This window comes from Catharus ustulatus, chromosome 4, assembly GCF_009819885.2.
Source record: "Catharus ustulatus isolate bCatUst1 chromosome 4, bCatUst1.pri.v2, whole genome shotgun sequence".
Taxonomy (NCBI): Eukaryota; Metazoa; Chordata; class Aves; order Passeriformes; family Turdidae; genus Catharus; species Catharus ustulatus.
Genome location: NC_046224.1, coordinates 67,561,466 through 67,584,408, shown reverse-complemented (window position 1 = coordinate 67,584,408; position 22,943 = coordinate 67,561,466). Strand labels below are relative to the sequence as shown.

The 22,943-nt window shown below is 39.8% G+C and overlaps 1 protein-coding gene across 10 annotated transcripts in view; it reads left to right on the top strand.

The window, feature by feature from the left end:
• SOX5 (SRY-box transcription factor 5) overlaps positions 1 to 22,943 on the top strand; it is a 624,352-nt gene that overhangs the window by 579,161 nt on the left and 22,248 nt on the right. For all 10 annotated transcript variants that reach the window (XM_033057697.2, XM_033057698.2, XM_033057692.2 and 7 more), the window contains 2 exons: positions 8,062 to 8,239; positions 12,900 to 13,045. In XM_033057697.2, the coding sequence (XP_032913588.1) occupies positions 8,062 to 8,239; positions 12,900 to 13,045 (324 nt within the window). The remainder of the gene's footprint in view (positions 1 to 8,061; positions 8,240 to 12,899; positions 13,046 to 22,943) is intronic.

Below are 22,943 nucleotides of genomic sequence, written 5' to 3'. Positions count from 1 at the left end.
TGCATCAGTCCCTGCTGACCTGTGCCTAAATCACTCCTCCTGCTTAGCCTCCCACTTGAGCCTCTGACCTAAGCACTTCGTTAATAGTGGTATTCCAAATAAACAGGTGAAGCAGTGATATGAGAAATTCAGCTGAACAATAGCTAGATACAAAAAGCTAACAGGACTCAAGTTTGGCATGAAGTACAGACAAGGAGAATCCCAAGTGAATAATCTTTATGCACTGGCTCATGTTTTATCATTACTCGACATGGACCCTTCTCATTTCAGGACCAACCTGACAAGATTTGTCAGAAGCAGCTTCACTGAGGCCTTTTTGTATATGAGGCTGCTGAGTTAAATTTTCGCTCACTTAGAGATGCAGAGTGAGAAGGGAGTTGTATCTTACGCGGTGCAAGTAAATGTTAAAAGCTCTTTGTTCCCGCAGTTTATTTTCTTGGTGTACTGAAAATCCTCTTGCTGGGTCCTTTCATCAATGTCATGAGCAACTCTCACTTCTGCTGGTTCCAGTCAAACAGAAGAGAAAATACCCAATTAGAAGAAGAATGGTGATAGGGCTAAGTAATTTACTTCTGTGTGGATGAAAATGAATGCTTAAAGTTTGGATCTAGATTGGGATAACCATCCATAAGTCACCAGGTTTCACTAGAGGTTGGTGTGACTGGGAACTTGTGATCAAGGAAGATTAGCCTAGAAATCTGAGACTGGCTACTTTCCTCAAACACATTGTGCTATTTGTCTGTGGAGATTAATAGCAGAGTTCACAAGGATGGTTGGGCATTTTGACAGTCCAAAGCCAGCCAGAAGCTGCAAGTGTGGTTTGGGATATGTGTCTCTGGAAATTTGTAAAACCAAACAAATGAATTTTGGGTAAACATGTACCAGTCTGTTCATTCTGCTAAGCTGCACATCCTGTCCATGTATTTTGTTGGCCAAGCAGCCTGCCTTGTGCTCCACAAGACCTCAAAGGGCAAGGTCCAAGTGCAGTCTTTTCTGAAGACCTTTGAAGAATTGCTTCTGTGTGCAGAGGTCTGACCAGATGCTTCACAAAAGGAAGGCCTTTACCCCAGGTCTCATTGGATATAGACTTTGAAGAGCAGTTCCATAGTTCTCTCCCTAGATATTGCTTTTAGGCTGCCCTGCAACTGAAACATCCAACTTTTCCATGTTTGAGACAGCAGGAGGACTAAAATGATCCTAGAATTTTGTATTTTCTCCTCTGTTATTTCAGCATTCGTATTCTGTGGCTTATAGAAGAGGTACTATAGAGTCAGTGCTGTGCATCACATACAGTGGTTGTGGGGTGGAGGGGAAGGAATCTTTGAGAGCCTGCCATGTTCATAAACACATCATTTTGCATGTTCCTCTTTTGTTCTTCCTGTATCTATTCAGGAATTCTGCATACGATTTTGGGAAACAACACTACTCAATACAAAATGAAAACTGCCCAGCAGCTCTCTGTTTTTTTACTGTGACAACATGCAGACCAGACAAAATCAAAGCTTGTGGTTTTCAGGGCAGCAAGTTAGTCTTTATGACAGCTGACTTCTTTCCTGCAACTATGCTTCCCATAAAGACAAAGGAAAGGGGAGAATGTGAGGGATCTCTCTTGAGAGGAAAAAGTACCCAGGAAATATCCTCACTGAGATTCCCTAGAGCTGCAAAAGAAGACTTGGGGAAAAGTCCTCTCTGTCCCCGGTGCTACAAAACAGATTCACTTGTTATGTTCCTGCACCACTTTTCTCCATGAAGAATGGAGACTCTACAATAATCCTCCCAGTATATAATTCAGCCTTTGGGAGTAATTTATTCATGGAGGAGTTCCCGATAAGCAGACCAGAGAACAAAAAGAGTATTTGTCACAAGTACAAGGCAGCTCTGTTTTGGGCAGTATCAGTGAAGTACTAACTTTGGTTGGATAACATGCCCCCAGTCCAGAAAGTACCTCCTTCTGAGAGAAACTCATTCAGGAAAAGATACTCAGCAGAGCAACACCATTAAACAAACAAACAAACAAACAAAAATCCTGCTCTGGGTATAGAAAAAATCCAGGCAGAGATCTTTCTGCACCATCACAGAAGTTAAGGTCTGTGTACTTTGCAGGATCAGAAGAAAGAACAGCATTGTTCCTCATACTGCCCTCATCCCAGTCTTTAGTGCCTTTTCCTTTCTAACCAGAGTCTAGTCATGCCTTCTGCTTTTAGTGCTGGAAATTGTGGGCAAGAATATGATAAAGTGACTTCTCTAAAGCTGAAAAATAATTCTATTGTGTTTATTACTGTATCATAACCAAGATACCTGTTTTTATGTCACGTATCTGTTTTTCTACGTAGTTAGAGAAATTTCCACCTTTGCAGGAAGGGACACATTATTCTTAATCAAAACTTGAGAATGTGGCAGGAGGAGGTACAGCTGCAGATGAACATTATTTAGTTCACCCATCCTGTCATGTGAACATCCCTGCTTAATTTAATACAATTATTTCATTAGTGAGGATAATATCAGGAGCATGATTCATTTATACAGCATGTTTCACAACTGCCTTTATCTCTTGGCTTCTTATTATCACTACTGATAGTTTCACCATGAGTGGCTTTAGAAGGGGAGGGGATGTGAAGGAAGCTGCCAGTGTCTTTGTATGAGTGTGTGGATGAACATAGTCTTGAGGGACACTGATTCCAGATTATTTTCTTTGCATCTCTGCTGTTGCACCTCGGTTTCTTATGTATTTTGGTTAGACATTTTTGGATAAGCAGGAGTCTGGATAAGCCACTGAGTGGCTGCATTGTTCAGTAGGCAACAATAGTGTCATTGTCTTCTGACCCAGATGTGCCAGTAAGTGGCTCCATATTTTGCATTTCTGTTGAAATTAAGATCTCCAGGAAACAAAACCAGGGTGGGGGAATGAGGCTTAGTTTCTGTTGAGGTGGCAGAGGCAATGTTGTAGAAACCCCCCTCCCTGGCTTCTTATTTCTAACTCATTTGGCTGTAATTTGTACTGTCAAGGTCATTTAAATCGCCAGGAAAATGTGGCAAATGTATTCCCAGAGGTCATGAAAAGCCTCTTTAGTAGAGCAGGCTGGGCTGTGCTTAAGCCTGGTCATTTAAGCACATTTGTATTGCCAGTCAGATGATACCCAGAGTAGTTCCTGATTTTGTAATAAACCCTGCAACCTGGACTTTTAGCATGTGCCACAGTGGGATCCAGTACTTGGATTTAAATGACAGCACAATAATTCAGTAACTGTATTTTAATGATGCACTAATCTTAAAATATGTGGAAAGGAAAGAGATTATCAAATCCTAATGAATCATCTGGATTCTTCACTACTATCCCCACCCCCATCCCCCCTTTTTTCATTCATGTAGGCTATCAGTCTTTTATTCAGCTCTTGGTGTTGAAATAGTGCCATTTTTAATAAATGGTTTAGAGAATTTCTCAAAATCAGATTTTATCCCCTTCTTTTTCCATATCTATTCTCCATAAAGATGAATTAACCTTTTATCCTAGGAGGAAGTAAATAGAGACAGCATGATAGAAAGATTAGAAAAGACATCATTTCAGCCAACTATTTCACTTTGGTGACTGCAGGTCAGAATTCCTGGGTCTGTCTGAAGCTCTGCCGCAGTCACTGTATGGTTGTGCCCAAATCCCTTCCTTTTCCCTCTCTTTCATTTTTTCCTCCCATGTTAAAAGCACTTTGTATTAACCCATAGCATTTTACCTTTTCAAAGGACTGTACAAACCTTATAAAAGCAGTGTGATCCACACTCAATTTGCCAGCAGCATTTCTGTTTGTGTTGCGTGTCAGACACTTAAAGTTGGAGATTTTCTGTGTCTGAAGTTTAAAATACGACAGCTCAGTTTGAGTACTGACACTGATACTAATCCAGGTTGAGTGAGGCTACAAAATACAGCTCTTGAATATTTTATTTACTCCACAAATTCTGGTGTAGGAGAAGGGTTCTTTCTTTCCACAAATACCTAGATACAACCTAGAAAAAAAAATTAGAGGAAATCAAGGATTTAAAGTTCCCTGAATTCAAGTTTTGGTTAATGAGTCTTCCAATCCTGGGAAGCACATCAGTTCTCCCTAAAACAGCAACTGTTCTGACACAACTGTGATACAGGGGATGGGAATCTCTTTGCCAATGCTTTGCTTTCTGTGGGTGCATTTTATTATCCCTCCTTTATGTGTTTTTGCTTATGCTTTATTCTCTACATTTATTTTGTTTGTATGTGTGTGTGTATTTTGTTTTGTAAGAGAAATGTGCTACTTTTAAAGAGGCATTTCATGACCTTTAATCAAGATAATATTTTATTTTCGTCACATATGTGTTTATATTATTACAAGTCTTTTGGGTCTTCTAGTCTCAGCATTAATTGTTTTGGCTGAAATATCAATAAATGCTTGACTTCAACACTTTAAAAAATCCTGGCTAGAGAAATAACCCCACCTTATCTGTGTCATCTTAGAATAGCTGCATTTCAAAACAAGGCAGGGACCAATCAATGCTTTCTGTAATAAAAACTGAGAGCAGGGAGTAATTCTAGATTCTGTGATCCACTGCATAAAATCAAATCTGCTGGCTGTTGAAAGATACCATCTACCCAAAGTGAAGATGCTACATCTGGTTTTTATCTTTTATGTCTCTTGCTTGCCTGAGCTGTCTTACACCTAGCCCTGGCATAACTGGGAAAATTCTGCTAATCTGTAATGTGGCAGAATGCTAGCTGGGAGATTTTATAGTTTAAAAATAAAGGTAGACTAACACCTAATTCTTATTGGGGTTACACAGGCTCAGATCAATAATGAAGACAGTACAGTTTTTGATTTATGCTGGAAGACCAGAGGAGTCTGAATTTATAGCTGCAGAAAGGGAAAAGAGTAACATGTTTCACTGACTAGGAGTGAAGATCCTAAGTCATCTTCACATTTAACACAATTATATGTCCCCCAGATATTTTTTAGAGTCATTTGGAATAAATCAGTGCAGTTCCACTATTGTAAAGGAAATTACTGAAGTTATTACCAAATCACGATGCAACAGGATTTTTAATGCATTTGACTTCCAGCAAGGATTTGAGAATGTTTTTTGAAATAACAGGAGTAAAAATGTTATGAAGACCAAACAGTGAAGTAGTATCATTTTGTAAATATATATAATAGCTGAAAATTGTTTACTTATCCTCCTTTATGAGAACCAAGCTTGTGTGACCTCCGATTAATTTACCATTAGCCTGAACACACAATGAAAGTGAATGAAAGGGCAATTTGGAATGACATTTATTAGCTCTGGAACTGTCGGTTTCTATTATTTCTACAAGGCCTTATATTTCTTGGCTTCAGAGAAGGCTGTGCTGACTTGAATGAAGAAGAGCATTCTTACTACCAAGAATAATTACAACACAAACAACCTCGATGCTTGATGCCCACAATGGGGAAAAAAAACCCCATCTCCTCTAACTCATATTGAAGGAGCTCAGAACCTCCGTTGTAGAGTGGACTTGGACAGGACCTTGCCTTCACACCAGGTTAAAAAAGAGGGAACAGAAGAGTGAGAAAAGGGAGAAGGAGCAAGAGCAGGGAAGGAAATAAGCTTTATAGGAATAGGATAGCTGAGAGACTGAGGCAAAAGGATGGGACTGAGAAAACCTTTCATTATGAGAATGTAGGTTGGAATCCAAGCTACCTTTGTAGAGTGTGAGAGCCATTCCCGTCAAGGACTAGCTGCTGCTCCTTCTGGACAGATGCTGCTCTCAGTCAGATTTCTTTTGGGTAGGGAGCACATTGCAGCTTTTAGTACCATATCTGACACTAATCAGCCCGTTTTGTTGAGGCTTACAGCAGAGGTCAAGAATTGAACAAATGTGGAAACCAAACCCTCTTGGACTGAACTGAAACAAGTCTGTGGGCAGGTTTGCTTTGCTTCTCAGGCTGTCTTCCAAATACATGGCTTTGCTATTCAGGGATCCTTGTCTGGCACAAGGTCACTGTGTTTGGTTGGTTTATTGGCTCATTTGTACTTAAAACTTTTATGCAACAACTCAGTACTGATTTCACAACATTATAGTTGGACTGTTGTAAGACTTCTTTATTTTTTTTATTTGAAATCAGGGGAGCAGCAAAACAACTGCCCCTCCATTTAACTGGCATTTTATTTTATTCTAATTTTATTTTATCTTTATTTTTATCTATTATATTCTAATACAATGGGTTTGATTTCTGTAACAAATCCCTTCCAAAAATGTCACATACCAGTTTTACTGGTGACATTTTTAACCCTGAAGCCTAAATCTCCTGGAAGACCAACAGAACTCTGCCATTTAGGTACCTAATTCACTTCTGAGAGTATAGTATGTAGGCTCCTAAGGCAATTTTATGCACTGATTTTTTTACCATTTATTTTATGCACAAGTTGCCTCTAGGATGGCTTCAATGTCACTTTAAGGATGACAGCTTTGTCCACAATGTCTCAGATAATGTTTATCTGCTATGACTGTCACAAAACTGTGTAGAAATACAACCAAGTATAGAAATATAATCAAATATAACAAAGATGCTTTGCTCAGAGGCAACGGAAAAGTTACATGACAGTGCTCTGCAGAATTGTCTTGTGTTTGTGGACATCTACATCATACTTCCACAAGCAATAGGGAGCTATAAAATTTCTTCTTTACTGCAGCACAACCTCCTGTGTGGAAAAGAATTACTGTTACATGATAGTTACAGTAAAACACTCAAACACACACACCAAAAACCAAAACAAAAAAACAAAAAGCAAAAAGCAAACAAAAAAAAACAAACAAAAAAACCCAAAAAAACCCAACCCAAAAAAACCCCCGAAAAAAACCACCCCACAAAAACCAAAAGCTGAGTCTAATCTCACTCAGCTTTGCATATTTTGCATTTCTGTAAGTCAGGAATAATTCTATAAAACTAAACGTATTTACAATTTAGGGAGACCAGAATCAGTTTCTTCAGTGCCTAGAGCTGAAACCCAGTTGTCTGATGCAGCACTTCTTGTAACTAAAGGATGACATTCCTAAGTCACAGTGTCAGACAAGAGCTAAGCTATTATGTGATGATTTGATCTAATATCACATCCATCAGTTCTGTTTATTTAAAAGTCAGTTAAAATCACTTCCATAATGCTTCCCTTGTTGAAAATCCTTTTCTCCCTTCTCTGTTGGTTTTTTTCCTTTCTTTCTTGTTGTATTTTACTTTGGTGGAACAAAAAATACATTACTTGGCATTTTAATGTTTTTATAGCACTGTCTGTCACACTGTGTAATCAAGCCAGGTTTAGGAATAATTCTACTACTGTGCAAAAGACGTCACTCAGTTTTTCTTTTTTCACATAATAATAATTGCTGAAATGTAGAAGTTCAACTTTGCCACAGATAAAAGCAGCTGTGCAGAATTATACAGGTTATTGTCTCCAGTTTTGTTAAGGTGGAAGAAAGTATTTTTTTCCTATGATGGTTTTGTGCTTGGAATTCTAACTCTGGGAAAATCAGGAGAAAGTACAAGTTAAAACAAAACCCAAAGAAAAGGCACACACACACACAAAAACGAAACAAAACAAAAAAACCCAAACCCAAAATAAAATAAAAGCCCGTAAAAAAGCCAAACTGAGCCCCTATTCACTTGTTTGCCCAGTTTGGCTAGTGGTGTTGAGTTTTAAATAAAGATGGTTTTCAGTTTTTACTTCAATAATGAATATAAGATTCAAAATATAATACATATATAAAGTTGCTCTTTTTTTTCGTGATAGAAGCAAATGTCTTGTTAATGGCAATAATTTCTTCAGAGACAACTCTCACACAAAGTGGAAATGGATGATGTTCTCTGATCATGTCACACTAATTTTCCAGTTTATCAGTCATTTCAGTTCCAAACTGGAGTGACAAGATGGAATCACATTTAATCTTCATATATATGATGCAGTCTCTCAGGTTTAGAAGTTCATATGAGCTGAAACCACTGCCTTTACTTGGGCAGTTTTGTGCCAACAGCAGTTTGGTGATAACATTCTTTTCTCCTCTGCTTATCACAGGATGAAGTGGCCCAGCCTCTGAACCTTTCAGCCAAACCCAAGACATCTGATGGCAAATCTCCCACATCACCCACCTCTCCTCACATGCCAGCTCTGAGAATAAACAGTGGGGCCAGTTCACTAAAGTCCTCTGTGCCAGCAACGTTAGCGAGTCCTTCGGCCAGAGCCAACACAATAGGTGAGCTCAGTTGTACGTATCCCACTCATGACAAGGGATAGGTCCTAATGGAAAGGGGGCTTTCATCAGCCATTGCCAGGCAGTGGGCCAAGAGCTGTCACAGGTTGACCATAATTCTCCACTTGATTGGTGTCAGTGAAGAAACTTGCAGAGACTTTCCTTTCAGGATGGGTATCTTAACTTTTACAGACTCAGAAAACAAAGGCCTGTGTTATTTCAGATGGTGCTTTAACTTCTAATAAATGTTGTTTTTCAATAGTGGGCATTGAAGACCCATGATATTATACTATGTCGTCTAAAAGTGATGGATGGACTTTCAAAAACATCTCTTAAAGTTAAAAGTCTACATCTTTCCAAAATTACAAGTTTAATCCTTAGCCTGTCCAAATGCTGAATGGAATATTATTTTACCTCAATGTAATAAGCAAAGCAATCACCAGTTTCATTCAAGAAAACCCCAAATATGTTGTTCTGTGTTGCAAAAAGTCTTCACTGGCTGTTTGTAACATTGCTCCAGAAAATAGTGATTATTCTTCCCCCGACAAAATTAAGTCTTTGCCTAAGGACCATCTAAATAGTAACAGTCTTATTGGTCATTTCAAAAATCTGATGTGTTAGAGGGACTGGTTTTTGTATGTACAAGGAAATTGTGTACACACTTTATCCTTGATCCTTCTAACTGAAATGTTGTATCCATGAAGTGATTGAGTATAATCTGAATCAAGATTTCATTATGTAAATCAAGCTCTGTTTTCGGGAATTGAGTGAGGCAGATGTATTTTTTCTAATATCTGTTGTGTTTCTCCTAAAGCATCTCCTGCCTGGCCACTTTCAGGGATAGCACAAAAAACTCCAAAAGAAGCTATAGGTCAAACCTATCAGAAGCTATGTCTGTGATACAGCAGTGCCATGCAGTAAAATTTATTTGGTGTGACACATTACAGTTATATAAATATTTTTAAAATATCACATTACTAATTGCCAACGTCTGAATTGTTATTAACCCTACACTCCTTAACTGTGATACATAGTAATATATTTTACCTTTAATTTGCTTGACTCTGCTGCTCTCCATGCACAATGCATAGAATTTCATTTTTTCCCATTATATTTTTTTGTCCTTAAGCAGAGGGATATCATATTTCAGTGGGAATTTAAGCATCTGACTCTCATTTCAGTGGCAAGACATCTCTTGTGCTCCCCTCTCCAATCTTCTTTCCCTACACACCTGGTATTTTCCATAAGTTTGAGACCTCTGCAATTTACTTCTTTTAACAAGGTGCAGATTTTGAAATGCTGTACCTTTAATGAGTGATAATGTAATTGGATAAAAGCTGTGAGGATGAACAGAGCTTTAAAGGTCACTCTTGTAAGAAGAATTAATGTGTTATACCATTAATAAACCATGGAAAACTGTGGAGCAAAAGATAACATACTTAAGTTATTGTTAATGGCATAGAGTTCACTGCTGTATATCTCTCTGCTACAAATACAGAAAGTGACTTTTTGAGGTTGCTGAGCAGTATCACTGTGCATGCTGTATATATAAGATAAGCTGTGTTTAACTGGTGCAGGAGCTGGATGGACACAGTGTACTTCTAGCAAAGGTTTATCCTTTAATGGAGGACTGCAAGAAGGAAAAGCTCCTGAACACCTTAAATTCTCCTGCTGACTGCTAGGTCAGATCCAACACAAGTTACAGGAAGTAGGACTCATTGCCATGATGAAACTATTTGGTAATCTTGAAGTGAGCATGAAATTTCATGCCACCCTCCAGCAGGAGCTGCACCATGAAAAATTTTGATAGCATTTTTAGCAAAGCTACAAAGATCCCTAACATGGTTGGGAAACTGGATCGCTTTCTCATCCTGAGTGATAAATCCCTCTACAAAAAGCCACTGGGAAATACTCAGTCATTTGTCAGGCAGTTCTTCCACCACTGGAATGATTGGAGCTGTCAGCACAAGTTGTCTGTCCTAGGTGTGCACAGCCCACCTTGCTGGGATGCAGCTGAGCTGTCACTTTTCACCACCATTAACTTCAAATTATAACTATTCTCTGAAAGCAGTCCTTCATAATATGGAGAAATGCCTGTGTATTGTTCAGTTTTCTTTGGGGGAGATGAACTCAGAGCCTCAGAGATTATCAGCAGAGCTGGACTCAGGCATACAGCTCTGCAGCCCTTCCCAGAGCTATCCGTATAGCATATAAATTGTGCTACAGACTGAGCAGTCACAAATGTCATGGCTTCATGTATGACTTTAAATCCAAGCATTTCTTTTTGGGAGCAGGCATATGTCCATGTACTAAAAACAGAAACAACTTTTCTCTGCTCTTTGCCATTATCTGCAACATCTCTGTGCTAGTTTGGCAATCCTTGGAACTAAGTTCATTTTATGTAATGCGGTTCCCCTCTCTGTCAATAATTCACCACCTACCCTAAACAACAATAATTTACATTCAACTCGCTTCTATATTAATCATTTCCCTGCACACCAGCATCTTGGCAGCTACTGAAAAACATAAGGAGTTCTTGCTTTTATTCACTGTCGTGTGCCAAACTGTCTCAAAGATAGCAGTATTCAGGAAAAGCCAAATAGTCTGGAGAAGGGCATGAATTCCAGTTCCTAGGCAAATTTGGCTCTGTTACAGATTGAAAGTATTATACCTAGACAACAGCAAAAGCAGCACTAATACTGCTGTTTGTTTGTTTATTTGCTTCATTTTTAATTCATTCTGACTGCATGCAAGGTTGATCAGATGCAAAGGTTAACAGATACAAACTGGGGAAGAAACCAAGCAAGTTGGTAAAATGGAAATAAAATTTAAAATTAAAAAAAGAGAAAAGAAAAATCAGTTAGTAGCACTGTGCTGGTGCAGGCTGTATTTTTCCATATGTTGGGAAAACTGGAACTACTGGAATTCTGTTGGCTGGGAATTACTGAACTGGGTCATTTGATAAAAGCAATGTGAATCAAGCTATTTCATATAAAACTCTTGGGGTTCCTGGGGTTTTAGCCAAAAGCTAGCTGCTAGTGCATTTAACAACAGTCAAACTGCACAGAAACTTATCTTTCTAGCTTTTGTTCTCCATGGAAGATGGGAGTACCAGTCCCACTCTGTCCCCAGACTGGAAAAAAATAACAATAAAGCCTCAAACCAAGCTAAAATCCTGACAGCAGCACACCCCTGAACTAATCTGACATCAGCTTCTTCTCCAGAAATGTTTTAAGCAGCAAGACAATGTCCTATGTTTTTTGGCAATCAGCAGATCAGATAGAAGAGTCTTGCAATACAACAGGGATGTGTAATTTGACATGATTAGACAAGGCTCTTTAGGAACAGAACATTCATAATTGAGACAAAGAAAGAGTATTAATAACACTTTCCTAACACGTCAGTTAGCCATTTTATATTTCCTTTCTTTAATCTTAGTGTTTTTCAACAAATCACGGGATTTAATAGCGTGTTTTGGCAGATTAGAGGATTTATGGCCCAGATGTTTTTTGTTCTAAAAATGGATTAGGGTGTAAAGTTTGCTGGAATCCATGGAACATGTTGAGGCAAGCCGGTCATTTTGTGTGTGATTAGTGCCTGCCTTCTGTCTCACAGTCCCTCCATCTGTCACAATTCACCAATGGATCTGGTTAGATTTAGCCTCATGTCACAAACAGAAGTCCCTTTTCTGGGCAATTTCATATTACAGATTCATTTTATGCTGTTTTTATGCCCTAGTTAAAAGACAGAAAGAAGTGTGTGCATTTGTGTGAGAGAGTGTGTGTGTGTGTGCACACGTGTGAGGATGTGGAGGGGGAGAGGGAGATTGATAGCCTCTACTTTAATGTCTGAAAAACAGACTGGGGCTTGGAGTCTCCCATCAGTATTCTATCCTACAAATCACATGCAGATCATAATAAGTATAATCTACAGGAAAAAAAAGGTAAAAGGAAAAAAATTACATAGTGTCACATTTAAAATTAAATAGTATTAGCTGTGCTGGTGATGCTTGTAACATTTTAAAAGGAAATAATTCAGTGACTACTAAGGCTAAGCCCTAGGCTGTGAATTTGCAGCAAAACAGTGGACATTTGACCTACTATTAGCAGCATGAATAGGAGTGGAAATGTAGGGCCGTGTAGCTGTGGTTTCTTGTACATTTATGAATGACAAGTGGTGGTGGGGAGTATTCAGTGGATGAGGTTTTTCTTCTCAGCCATTATGCATTTCATATGTATAGCAAACCACCGCCACCTGTGGTTTATTTTAATGCATTCACAAGTTTTAAGAAGGGGAAGAATTAAGAGGTCTATTTCTAAGAGTTTGGAATTGCTGGCGTGATCAAAGTGTCCCCTAACTCTTATCTGGTTACGTCCTGCTGCATACAAACCACAAGGCTAACTTCTGCAGTGTCAGGGAAATATTGAAACTAATGGGATCAAATAGCAGAAACGAGGATTTTGGCACCGAGGTTTCTCATGCTTTATGTCCAGGTGGCTCTATCATAACAACAACAGAATTACAGAGCACAGACAGATTTGTGGGCATTGCCTTTTAACTCTTTCTCATTAATAATGATAAACTACATTCCATTGATGAAAGCTAAAGTGTTTTCTTGTAACTTTCTTTTTTTAAGACGTCCTTTCTTCTGTCATGTTGTCAGGTTATTTAAATGACCACGATGCTGTTACCAAGGCGATCCAGGAGGCCCGACAGATGAAGGAGCAGCTACGGAGGGAGCAGCAGGTGCTGGATGGGAAGGTGGCCGTGGTGAACAGCCTGGGTCTCAATAACTGCAGGACAGAAAAAGTGAGTTTCCTGGACTCCTTCTGCAAAGGGTCAAAGTGCTCATTTTCCTCTCCCCACAGATACACAGGTTCTTCCTCCTTTTTCTTCCTCCTTTTTCTTATTTTGTTTTTCCTTCCCCATTTTTGAAACAGAATAGTTAAAAAAAAGTGGAAAGCAAAATGGAAACCACAACCAAAAGATGACATGAAAGAGAGACCTGGAGACCTCTGGGGGAGAGTAGGCAGGAGGTAGAAATAGTTAAAGCCCTCACAAGAACTTTGGAGACCACTAATTCTGTGTTCCAGCCTGTCAACATGTATTAAGAGAAGGCGATCTTGGAAATCTCTGGGTCTAAGTGGAAATCTTGCTTTATGGAAATGCTTACATGTGTTTGCGAGATGAGCTGGATTTGAAAATATTCAAGCTTCTTTAGGAACATAAGCTTTGTGGATACTCAGGCTCAGCTCCTGGGTATTTAGCCTTGTGAGGTCGTCATATATGATATTTTGTGACCATTGCAATGTAGCACTGTCATGTCATGTTAGATGACTTAACAAAATTGAAAAACAGAGAATTGACAACACAAACTGTGCCAAATATTTGCCGTGAAACTTAGAGGCAGCAGAACGTATAGGCCTTAGCACCTTCTGCATTTGGCCAGGCCTGTGAAGCTGTGCTATAACAAAATACCGACAAATGGGATATTCTCTAAATTTGTAACATTTCTATGTGCTCTAACTGTCGTGTGTGTCAGTGAGGTTGTGATTTGCTTCTTTTCTCCATAAGTGCCTGTTGTCTTTCTGTGCACTACCTTGGCTTATGTAGGATTTCCTTCTGTAGGAGACTTTCCAGTGCTTGCTGCCACATTTATAGTGAGCTGTCCTAATAATGCTACCTCCTAAGATGCACATCTCAACTCTGGTGTGTGTCTCACCATTAGTGCTTAGCAAGACTTTCTCCTCTGCTCCTCTCCTGCCCTGCAATATTTTCTGAGATGATACAGCCGTCGTTGTGCAGTACAAGGATCCCCGTTGTCACGTTTGGTGTCAACTACATTTAATTGAAATCACTTCTACTGTAAGGTCTTGTGCAATTCACTGAGACAGGCAGATAGATTGAATAAAAATGATCAGCTATTCAGCAGAAACTTGAAGGAAGCTTGTGAGTCAAACAATATTGTCCAGAATGAGCAGATTGCTAATTTGGATAGCTTTCCATTTTCCCTGGTTTTAGATGGAGTTTGATCAATAAGCTGTGAGAAGCCAGCAGCCTGCATAATGAATGTTAAATGTACATGTGAGTCTCTCACCGCTGTACTTTTTTCATCAGCCTATCCTGGGTGTCAGTGATGTAAAAATGACTCCAATTTCATGCACTTTCTGGAGAGGAAGGAGGAGGAAAAAAGAGGTCAGTGCAATAGGTATCTGGCAGTACATGCACTCTGTCTCAGAAGAATAAAGGTGCTGCTATGGGGAGAAAGAGAGAGAGGGATAGAGCATGTTTATGGCAAAGAGCACCAGAAGGGAAAAGGAAAAAGCAGAGTGTCAGATATAAGAAGAAGTGATCACAAGCACAAAGGAATTTATATTCAAATATTTAAGCATTCTTGAAAGGATGCTCGAAGCAGAAATTCCTTTTCTCTGCTCTCCATGTAGAAATGACTTTAACACTCAGCCAGATGCTAATGCAAAGTGACTCAAGCTATTCCTTGCAAGCATAGCTAAATTGCTGTTATTTGTTAAGCGCATTGAATTCAGCTGTGGATACAGCAGTTGGTTGCATTCAGAAAGCATCTGTACCCTTTTTTCCTTTCTCCCTTTTTTTTTTTTTTTTTTTAATTCCTCCAAAGCAGAGACAACTCTACCTATCTCCCCCCTCTCCTCCCTTGTGCTGGCTGGGAATTGTCAAGTGACAACCGACCAAATCCTTTTGGACAGGAAGCCTTCATCCTGAGTTCTATATACTTGCAAAGCAGCCTTGTGGTTGGATCAGGAAGCCCATTAAAAGCACTTTGATGGTATGGAAATTCATCTTCATGAAGTACCCAGGCCCCTAAGCAGCATGCTGTTTAGCTGTGGTTACAGATCAGTCATTCACATCGGAGGGCAGTAATTGTGCTGACGGCTTGTTCAGCAATGGAAGCACATAAAATAATCCCAGGCCCTCCACCATGGCACTGCAAGTTAATCTTCTTTAATACAGATCAGCTGTTGTTCTAACACATGACTTTATGCTGGCTCTAGTGACTCTGCACAGCCTTTTGATTAAGTAACAGGAGTGGAACCATCTGCATTCACTTTATTCCGTTACTTTCCTATTCTTGGGATTCTCCTTATTCCTTCTGTTTTCACTTCACACCCTCAGCCTCAGTTGATGTTTATTTTCCTCTCTAATTCATACCTCCTAGTGGGCTCGTGGAGGGCAGACAGGAGTTCTTTTACAAGGTAGCAGGAAGAAAAAATGTTTTGCTCAATAGAGAATTTTTCTAAAGCAACCGTAGATTTTGGGGGTTTTCATACAATTGATGCCAAAACATTTTGGGAGCTCGCTGATTTGAACTCGATCTCAGAAGTGTCTTCCAACCAAATTGATTCTGTGATTTATTTTAATATGTGAAGTTCATAGCCACACAAACAATCCAACTTCTCTACTGTTTGGGTCTTTTTACCCCAGGACTTTAGGGTTTTTTTTACTAAGCCATTTTTAATTAAACTTTATTCTGTTATTCTCTGTTTTCAGAGGCAGAGAATTAGATAGAAGAGAATGTGGTTAGCAAGAAATAGTGCTACAGTTTTATTATGGTGGTCCCACCATGGGACTTAGTGGCAACCCCTGGACTTTTGAGACATCATGTCTGTCACTTTTGCTTCCTGACCAGAGAACTGGAGGTGCAGGATGGAATTAAGAGAGCATTATCCTAATGTATATCTATTGTATCCCTGGGCATATTAATACTTAGAAATGCACATTATTATTTTTAGGTTACAAATACTGATTTGGGACTATGCCAAATTTTTCTCCCTTCTTTGCTGCAGTGGGTAGTGTAGTAATGATTCTCTGAGACTTGTTGCAAGAATTTTCATTGCAAGAATTGCTTCTGAAGCCTTCCAGTGGAGGTGGGCTCTGCATCATCCCCATTGTATATATGGGAGACTCTTGGTGGGGATTTGTCTGCCAGGGATAGCTGGGCAGGGTTGTGCTGGAAATCCTCTTTGGGAGTCTCTGTTAAAACTCTTCAGGCTCGTCATATGTGACCTGTTTTCTTGCTCATGTTCCCAGATGGGTGATCCCTTTGTACAGCCAGACATGCCAGCTAAGGCAATAGTCAGACAGGAATTTTGTGAAAATAGAGAGAAACTGTAGAAAAGGAGTCATACATAAGAAAATATTTTTAAAAATGGCTAAGATGATTTGGGTGAGTCACTTTTTAGGCATCCAACTTGGACCATCTTGACGGATTTGATTTTCAGAGGATTACAGTAAAAACTTTGAGCATCATGATGAACATGGATTTTACTAAAACCAATTTTAATTGCAAATGCAGTAAAACATATTTTTGCATTACTTTTCTTGGAAACATTTCCTTGTATAAATGAAAAGAGTGTGTTTTTGTGGTTTCTTGGAAACCTGAGAGCATAGCTTTATTTGTAATTGTCATCTACAGTTAATTATTGCTTAATACATATTATATATTAACAATGTTACCTATTATACTCACAACTCAGAGCTCAAGTTGTCAGCTGGGGTAAACACTACAACAGGCAGCATCAGCCAGGGAACTCTGGCCTCTCTGTTCAGTCCCAAAACTGCAAGGGAGATGTACACAAACACAAAGAGCCAGCATGTGTGTGCATGCATCCCAGTCTACATCCCTGCTCCTTCAGGGATACACAGCACAAATATGCACAACACCAGCCAGTACAGTAATTTCACGATTATAAGCCGCACCATTTTGACTAAAATTTTGGTCCGAACCCAAAGTGCGGCTTATAATCAGGTACGGCTTATATATGGACAAAGAACAAAAAGTTACTGTTTTAGTTTGGAGGACAGATGTCTGCTGAGAAAGGCAGGAGCTGCTCTTTGAAATGAGAATGTAAACCCCCTCCCTCCAAATTATTATAATTTTGAAATCAAGGGGCTTTCAGGCAAAAATATGGGAATTCGGAATAACAGTTCTTTACTAGGGAAATTAAAATAGAAATACAGTACTACAAAGAAACAAACCCCAAACCCTGACACAGTCAGAGTACAACCTGACACCCTGTCAGGCAGGGTGTTGGCAGCAGTCCCATTAAATGGTGGCTGCATCCTCCTGCAGTGACAGATGTGATTCAGTTGGAGCAGTGCTCCTGTACAAGGTGCAGTTTCCCTCCGGAGGTCCAGTGGTGATGTGGAGAAATCCGGTTTTCCTCTGGAGTCCAGTGGAGAAAGGGGCTCCCTTAGTGTCCCAAACCTCTGTTTTTATCTTGGTAAGAAATGTTGGGCTCTTCCCCCTGGCTGGAGCAACTTCCAATGGGATGCAGTAATTTTATCAGTCCCACAGTGGGACTCAATGGCCATGAGCAGAAAATGACTGGCTGGAGGAAGGATGGGTTGTGAAAAGATAAAGAACAATGTCCTGCCTGGTTTCAATGGATGGCCCATTAGCAGAATATCTGCCATTGAGATAAGGATCACTGCCCCCACCCTCAACAGATGGTGATAGAACAGATACCTTTTATCACACTCTGTATTGTAACGTGCAGCTTATAATCAGGTGCGGCTTGTAATTGTGAAATTACTGTAATTCCCGGACTGCAGCAAGACTCTCAGTGTACTTAGTGATAAAGGAGGAAAAGGGCACATAAGCAGGTATTTGAACATATGCACAGGCATAAACTGGTTTCTGAAGGCTGGCAGTGGCTGGGACAGCTGTGTAAGGACACACAGCCACAGGAGCCTTTCTGATGTGTAGGGATGGAGTCACGCTCCAAGCTGAGTACATTCAAATACATGCACGCACACCCCCATGCTGGGGGTGTGTCTTAACCTGCGGTACAAGTTCTCCCTGTTACTGCTTGGAGTGTGTCCTCTTAAAAGGCTCTGACAAGTACTTGTCTGCTGGCTTGTGACTAAATAGCTATTTGTAACAATATTTATTCCAGCGCTGTGTGCAGGAGCCTATTACTCATGCTTATGGAACACCGGGTTCAGGATGTCTTTTCCTCCCATTCCCACTCACCCTTCCTCCCACCATCCTTCCCACTCCCACCCCCACCTTTCCCTCTTCCCCTTAAGAAAGTGCCAAACATTAAATGACAGTGACCAATGTTGACTTAATGTGGATGTTTAATAATGAAACAAGTGTGTCAGTTCCAGCGTTAGTTACAAATGGCAGAAAGTATATCAGGTGGCAGCCCTGTAATAATTTTACATCCATCATTCTTTCTGATGCCTCGCTGGCTGCCTGATGGATGAGAATAGCATTGTTAACTCCTAAGAAACCACTGTGATCCCGTGAGCTGAAATGAATTTTGTCCCTGCTCCCTTTGGGAAGAAGGGGAATATTAAGAATCTCAAACCCACAGTTCCTGCTGCCTTTGAGAAATAAAACACTGGAGCTCACTTTACTAAACGCATATGGAATAGTTGGTTTAATGCATGGCATTTAAATTTTTCTTTCAGTGGAGAATTTTGCTTCAATAACTCTTTTTCTTCCCCTAATGGTTAGATTTGAACCAGAAAGTCAAGAGAAAATTGCAGGACCAAAGGGCAGGCAGGAAAAGAGAAGGGTTGGTAAAACAGACTAACCCTGTGCTTGCTGCAGACACTGAGAGACCATGGGTCAGGCCAGACTGAGTAAGTTGTAATGACTGAAACTGGGACCTGGCACAAACCAGGCTTCCCAAACAGGAAAAACCCACTGAAAACTAGTCCAGAGGCACAGTACTATCATAAGCCAAATCACTTTGCAAGAGTTGAAACCTGCCCAATTTCATCATCTCTGTCGTATTTTACTGGAAAATTTTACTTCAGCATTCTCAAGGATTAGCAGAGGCTCTGTCACCCACAGATATTACACACAAGCACGCTTCTCCCTGTGAGTTCAGCAGACCTAACAGATACATCCTGTAGCCCGCTGCATTCCTCACCGACCTGTAAAACTTCAGCAAAGCTGTTCTGTGTAATATTTTTGTTCTCTTCTTGCAGTGTGGGTAGAGATCCATTTGGACTAATGGTTGTACAATGTGGGGACCAGGCTATGTCTTGCAGACAATGACCTGTGTGAGTCCCACAACACAAAAGTTAGTGTTATCCTAACAACTTTTTATCCCCCTTATATTACACCTCTACCTACTCTCATGTTTGTTTCACTGAGGTGCTTTGCCAGCAGAAATTCCTGTGTGGGGATTGAAGTCCTCTTTGTTCAGGCTATCAGTGCAGAGCACAAAGTTTTCAAAATGTGTGGCAAGTCAAGCAGGTATTGTCATCACCCATCCATCAACCAGAGGTCAGACTCCCAGTAAGCACAGTCAGCAGCCTCAACAGGATCATGCATGGTCAAGGAGTCCTGTTCAACAGGGCTACTGTACCCACTGTAATTTCTCCTGAAACTTTTCACAAATTCAATTAAAAAAACACAGGTCAGGTTTGCTGCAAAGATCAAAATTGGTTTTGCCCAACACAAAGCAATGAACATTTTGATTTACTTCAGCTGGAAGTTTATCTACTTAGTACCTGTCTTCCCCTTCCCTCCCCCACCCTCCCTTCTTTTTTTTTTTTTTTTTTTTACCATTTGCTTTGCAGAGCTTGTGTATATTTGTATTTACAGCCTCTGCATTTAATGGCCACATGCCTTGTTTTTGCAGATGGCCAGTGGAAGTACTCCCCTCCCCCCTTTTCCTTTAGTAAAGCCTGCCTTTGGTTTTGCTGCTTTTGTCACAGTGCCACTACTCTCAGTTAGCAAGTGCCTACGCATAAGAGGGAGAGATTCTGCTGTGAGGACTTTTTTTATTCCCCCAAGGATTTTAAGTCTTCATTTTAAAACACTACTGTGCTTTTTCTTTCCTCCTGACTGACCATCATTTCTTAAATGCCCAGATTCATTTTTCAAAGACAAGATTAAATATGGATATTTATGTGTGTCCTTAGTGCCTTGTGATGGCAGGGCTACATGGGCAGGATTAGCTAATAAAAAATGAAGCTTACGGAGGGAGGGATGGATTCTCCCCACAGATATGTGTATGTGTGTGCAACTCCAGTTGAAGTTAAGGGCAGCAGCAGGCAGAGAGGCAAGGGAAGAACCCTAGTCCCATGTAGCTGCTGAAGTCCAAGTGGGAATTAAGACTGTTCACTCCGAAGAATGGAGAATGGAAACACTCACAGCCTAGTGTGGATCAGGGAGAACTGCAGCTGGTTTTACTGTTGTGGAAGTTTTATGAAACCCAATAAAGATGGATCAACTTCCTCCTGAAAGAAAAAACACACAAGTGATGTGGTGTTCGTGTTATGACTTTTGAGCTTTTTGAGTCCTTGGGTTTAAGTTCTAAGCTGTACCTCACAGCCATGAGAGCATATTACTGCCTCAGATATTTTATTATTTTTTTATAATCGCATGTCTCATATCACTGGGGCTTTCAGCACATTCATGGGCTCCAGCATGAGTGCAGTACCTCTCTTCAGTGTAACAGAAGCTGGGCCTGATTCTCCTGTGAATTGTGTCCATTTGGGCTCCTTCACCTGTTCAGCTGGAAGAAGTGTAAACAAAGGTACATCAGCTTTCATAACTTGAATACCTTCTAGGGAAAAATGGGAAAAAAGTAGTCTGTAATTGCTGTATTGCTGCTATGCAGTTGAGTCACCCATTGTTTATTAAACAATTGCCAGGAAAGCAGAGACTGTGTTCTTGCTTTCTCTTTGGATGCATGCAGACCCTCTTTCCCAGGAAATCCTGTGTGGGTTGTGATTTTCCTCTTGTTTAATTTTTATTTTGCCACCTCTCTCCCCCACTTAATGTTTTCTTTCCACACTGATCAGCTGTACCAACTTCCTGACCCTCTGTGAAGTCCCTGATTAAAATTTACATCCAGAGACCTCAAAACTCCTCACAGTGGTGGGAAAGCATCACTCTCTCCATCCTGTAGAGTTCAGGAAGTCAAGGTGCAGTGACTGAACAAGTCACAGAGTTACAGGCCATGTCAGCCCAAGAAGCAGTCTGGATGGGAAACTGGGTTATGGAACTCTTACCCTATTTGCAGTCAGCAGATTACAGCTGGATCTGGTTGAGGTCAATGCCTGCACCCGTGCTGTGACAACTTTCTTAAGAAGGGAACAGCATCTCATCATTCTGCTTTGATTTCCTTTTCCTTTTTATTCCTTCTTCAAAACAATGGGCTGGACCAGTCCTGTGTGCATTTTCATGTAAAAGTCCTGACTTGTTCTGTGTCTCAGAGAGAGAGACATAACGAAAAACAGGACTTCAGTGTCCTCTAGAATTGCTACTTCACATCAATTTGTTTCCAAACCAAGTAATACACTTCATGAATTAAGTAATTCTTTCATACTTTTTCAAATAAAGAATTTAAAAAAAAAAAAAAAACCAAAATAACAAAAACCCCCAAAACAAAAACAACAACAACAAAAATAACCCAAAACAAACAAAAAACCCCAAAAACCACCAAAACCTTAAGGACCTGAACCCTCCCAAGTTATTGAGGGTTTTCCTATTTTTATTTCAGTGGAGTCTGTCATGCCTTCAGTGCTTTTAAAAATACTGGCTTGAACTGAAGTCCTGTGTCCACAATACACAACAAAGGAAAATAACTATATAAGTTTCAGCAAATTCTCTCTGTGAATTGATGTCTGTCCCTGTGAGAAGAGTAATTAAATCTAGGTCTTCATGGTTGTTCTGAACTTTTCCCTCTAACACCTCATAAAGAACCACTCTACTGAGTCTGTATAGCACTTCATGTAGATTGCAAATCATATGCAATGATTTCTAGGAAGTATTAAAGCAATATGGATTTTAATAAGGACTGTTAACAAAAAGATATGGTTCCTCTACCAACTGATGTAGTCCCGACTCAGGCTGCATGTCATAATTTTGAAAGAAGTACTATAAAATCGGGAAGAGCCAGAAATAAAGAATGTTATTTTATTTTCTTGTTTCTCATGCTGCTTTTAGATTCTGTGGGTAGATTATTCCATGAAAAATAGAGATCTTGGATAAGCAAGATTGAAAGAGCTGAGGGGGTGGTAAATGCATTGTTTCTTCATACTCAAATTTGAGTCAACAACAAAAAAATCTCTCAAATGATAACTTGCTGGGTCATTATAAGTAATCTTTCATCTTCTTTGGTGGTCCACAGAGTTTATATAATTGGAAGGCCAAACCCCTTCTTTGTTGTTTCTTGCATTTTCATTAGTAGAGTAAAAGACTATAAAATTGTGCAGCCAGAAAGGGTTTAACAATTACTGAGTCAACATTTGAAAGTCTCACTCTATTTTATCATTTATGTATGTGCTTTTTATGAGTTTTACAGCCCTGCAGGCGTTACTTAAGCAAGGTCCATTGCAGTGGTGGATCTATAACTGCTTTATTTTTATTTTGCTTTCCTTGGTACCATGTGCCATCAGCAAGAGTCACAATTCCACCATACTCATAAAGAAATTACAAGCTTGAGATGGTAATTTTTTGTAAGATTCAGGAGTGTTAATTTCAGTTACTAAAACATTTATCAGTCGTACTAAGTAACCTTTGGCAAGTCCTGTAATTCATGACTCAGTTTCTCTTCTGGTAAACAGTTAATAATCCTGCCTTTCTTTGTGAAATATTATGGGTAATTCACCGATGAGTGAAGAACACTTGGGCAAGGTGACACAGAAAAACCCAAATCTAAATCAAAGATGCCTCTGAAAACAGCTGGAAATTCTCTTA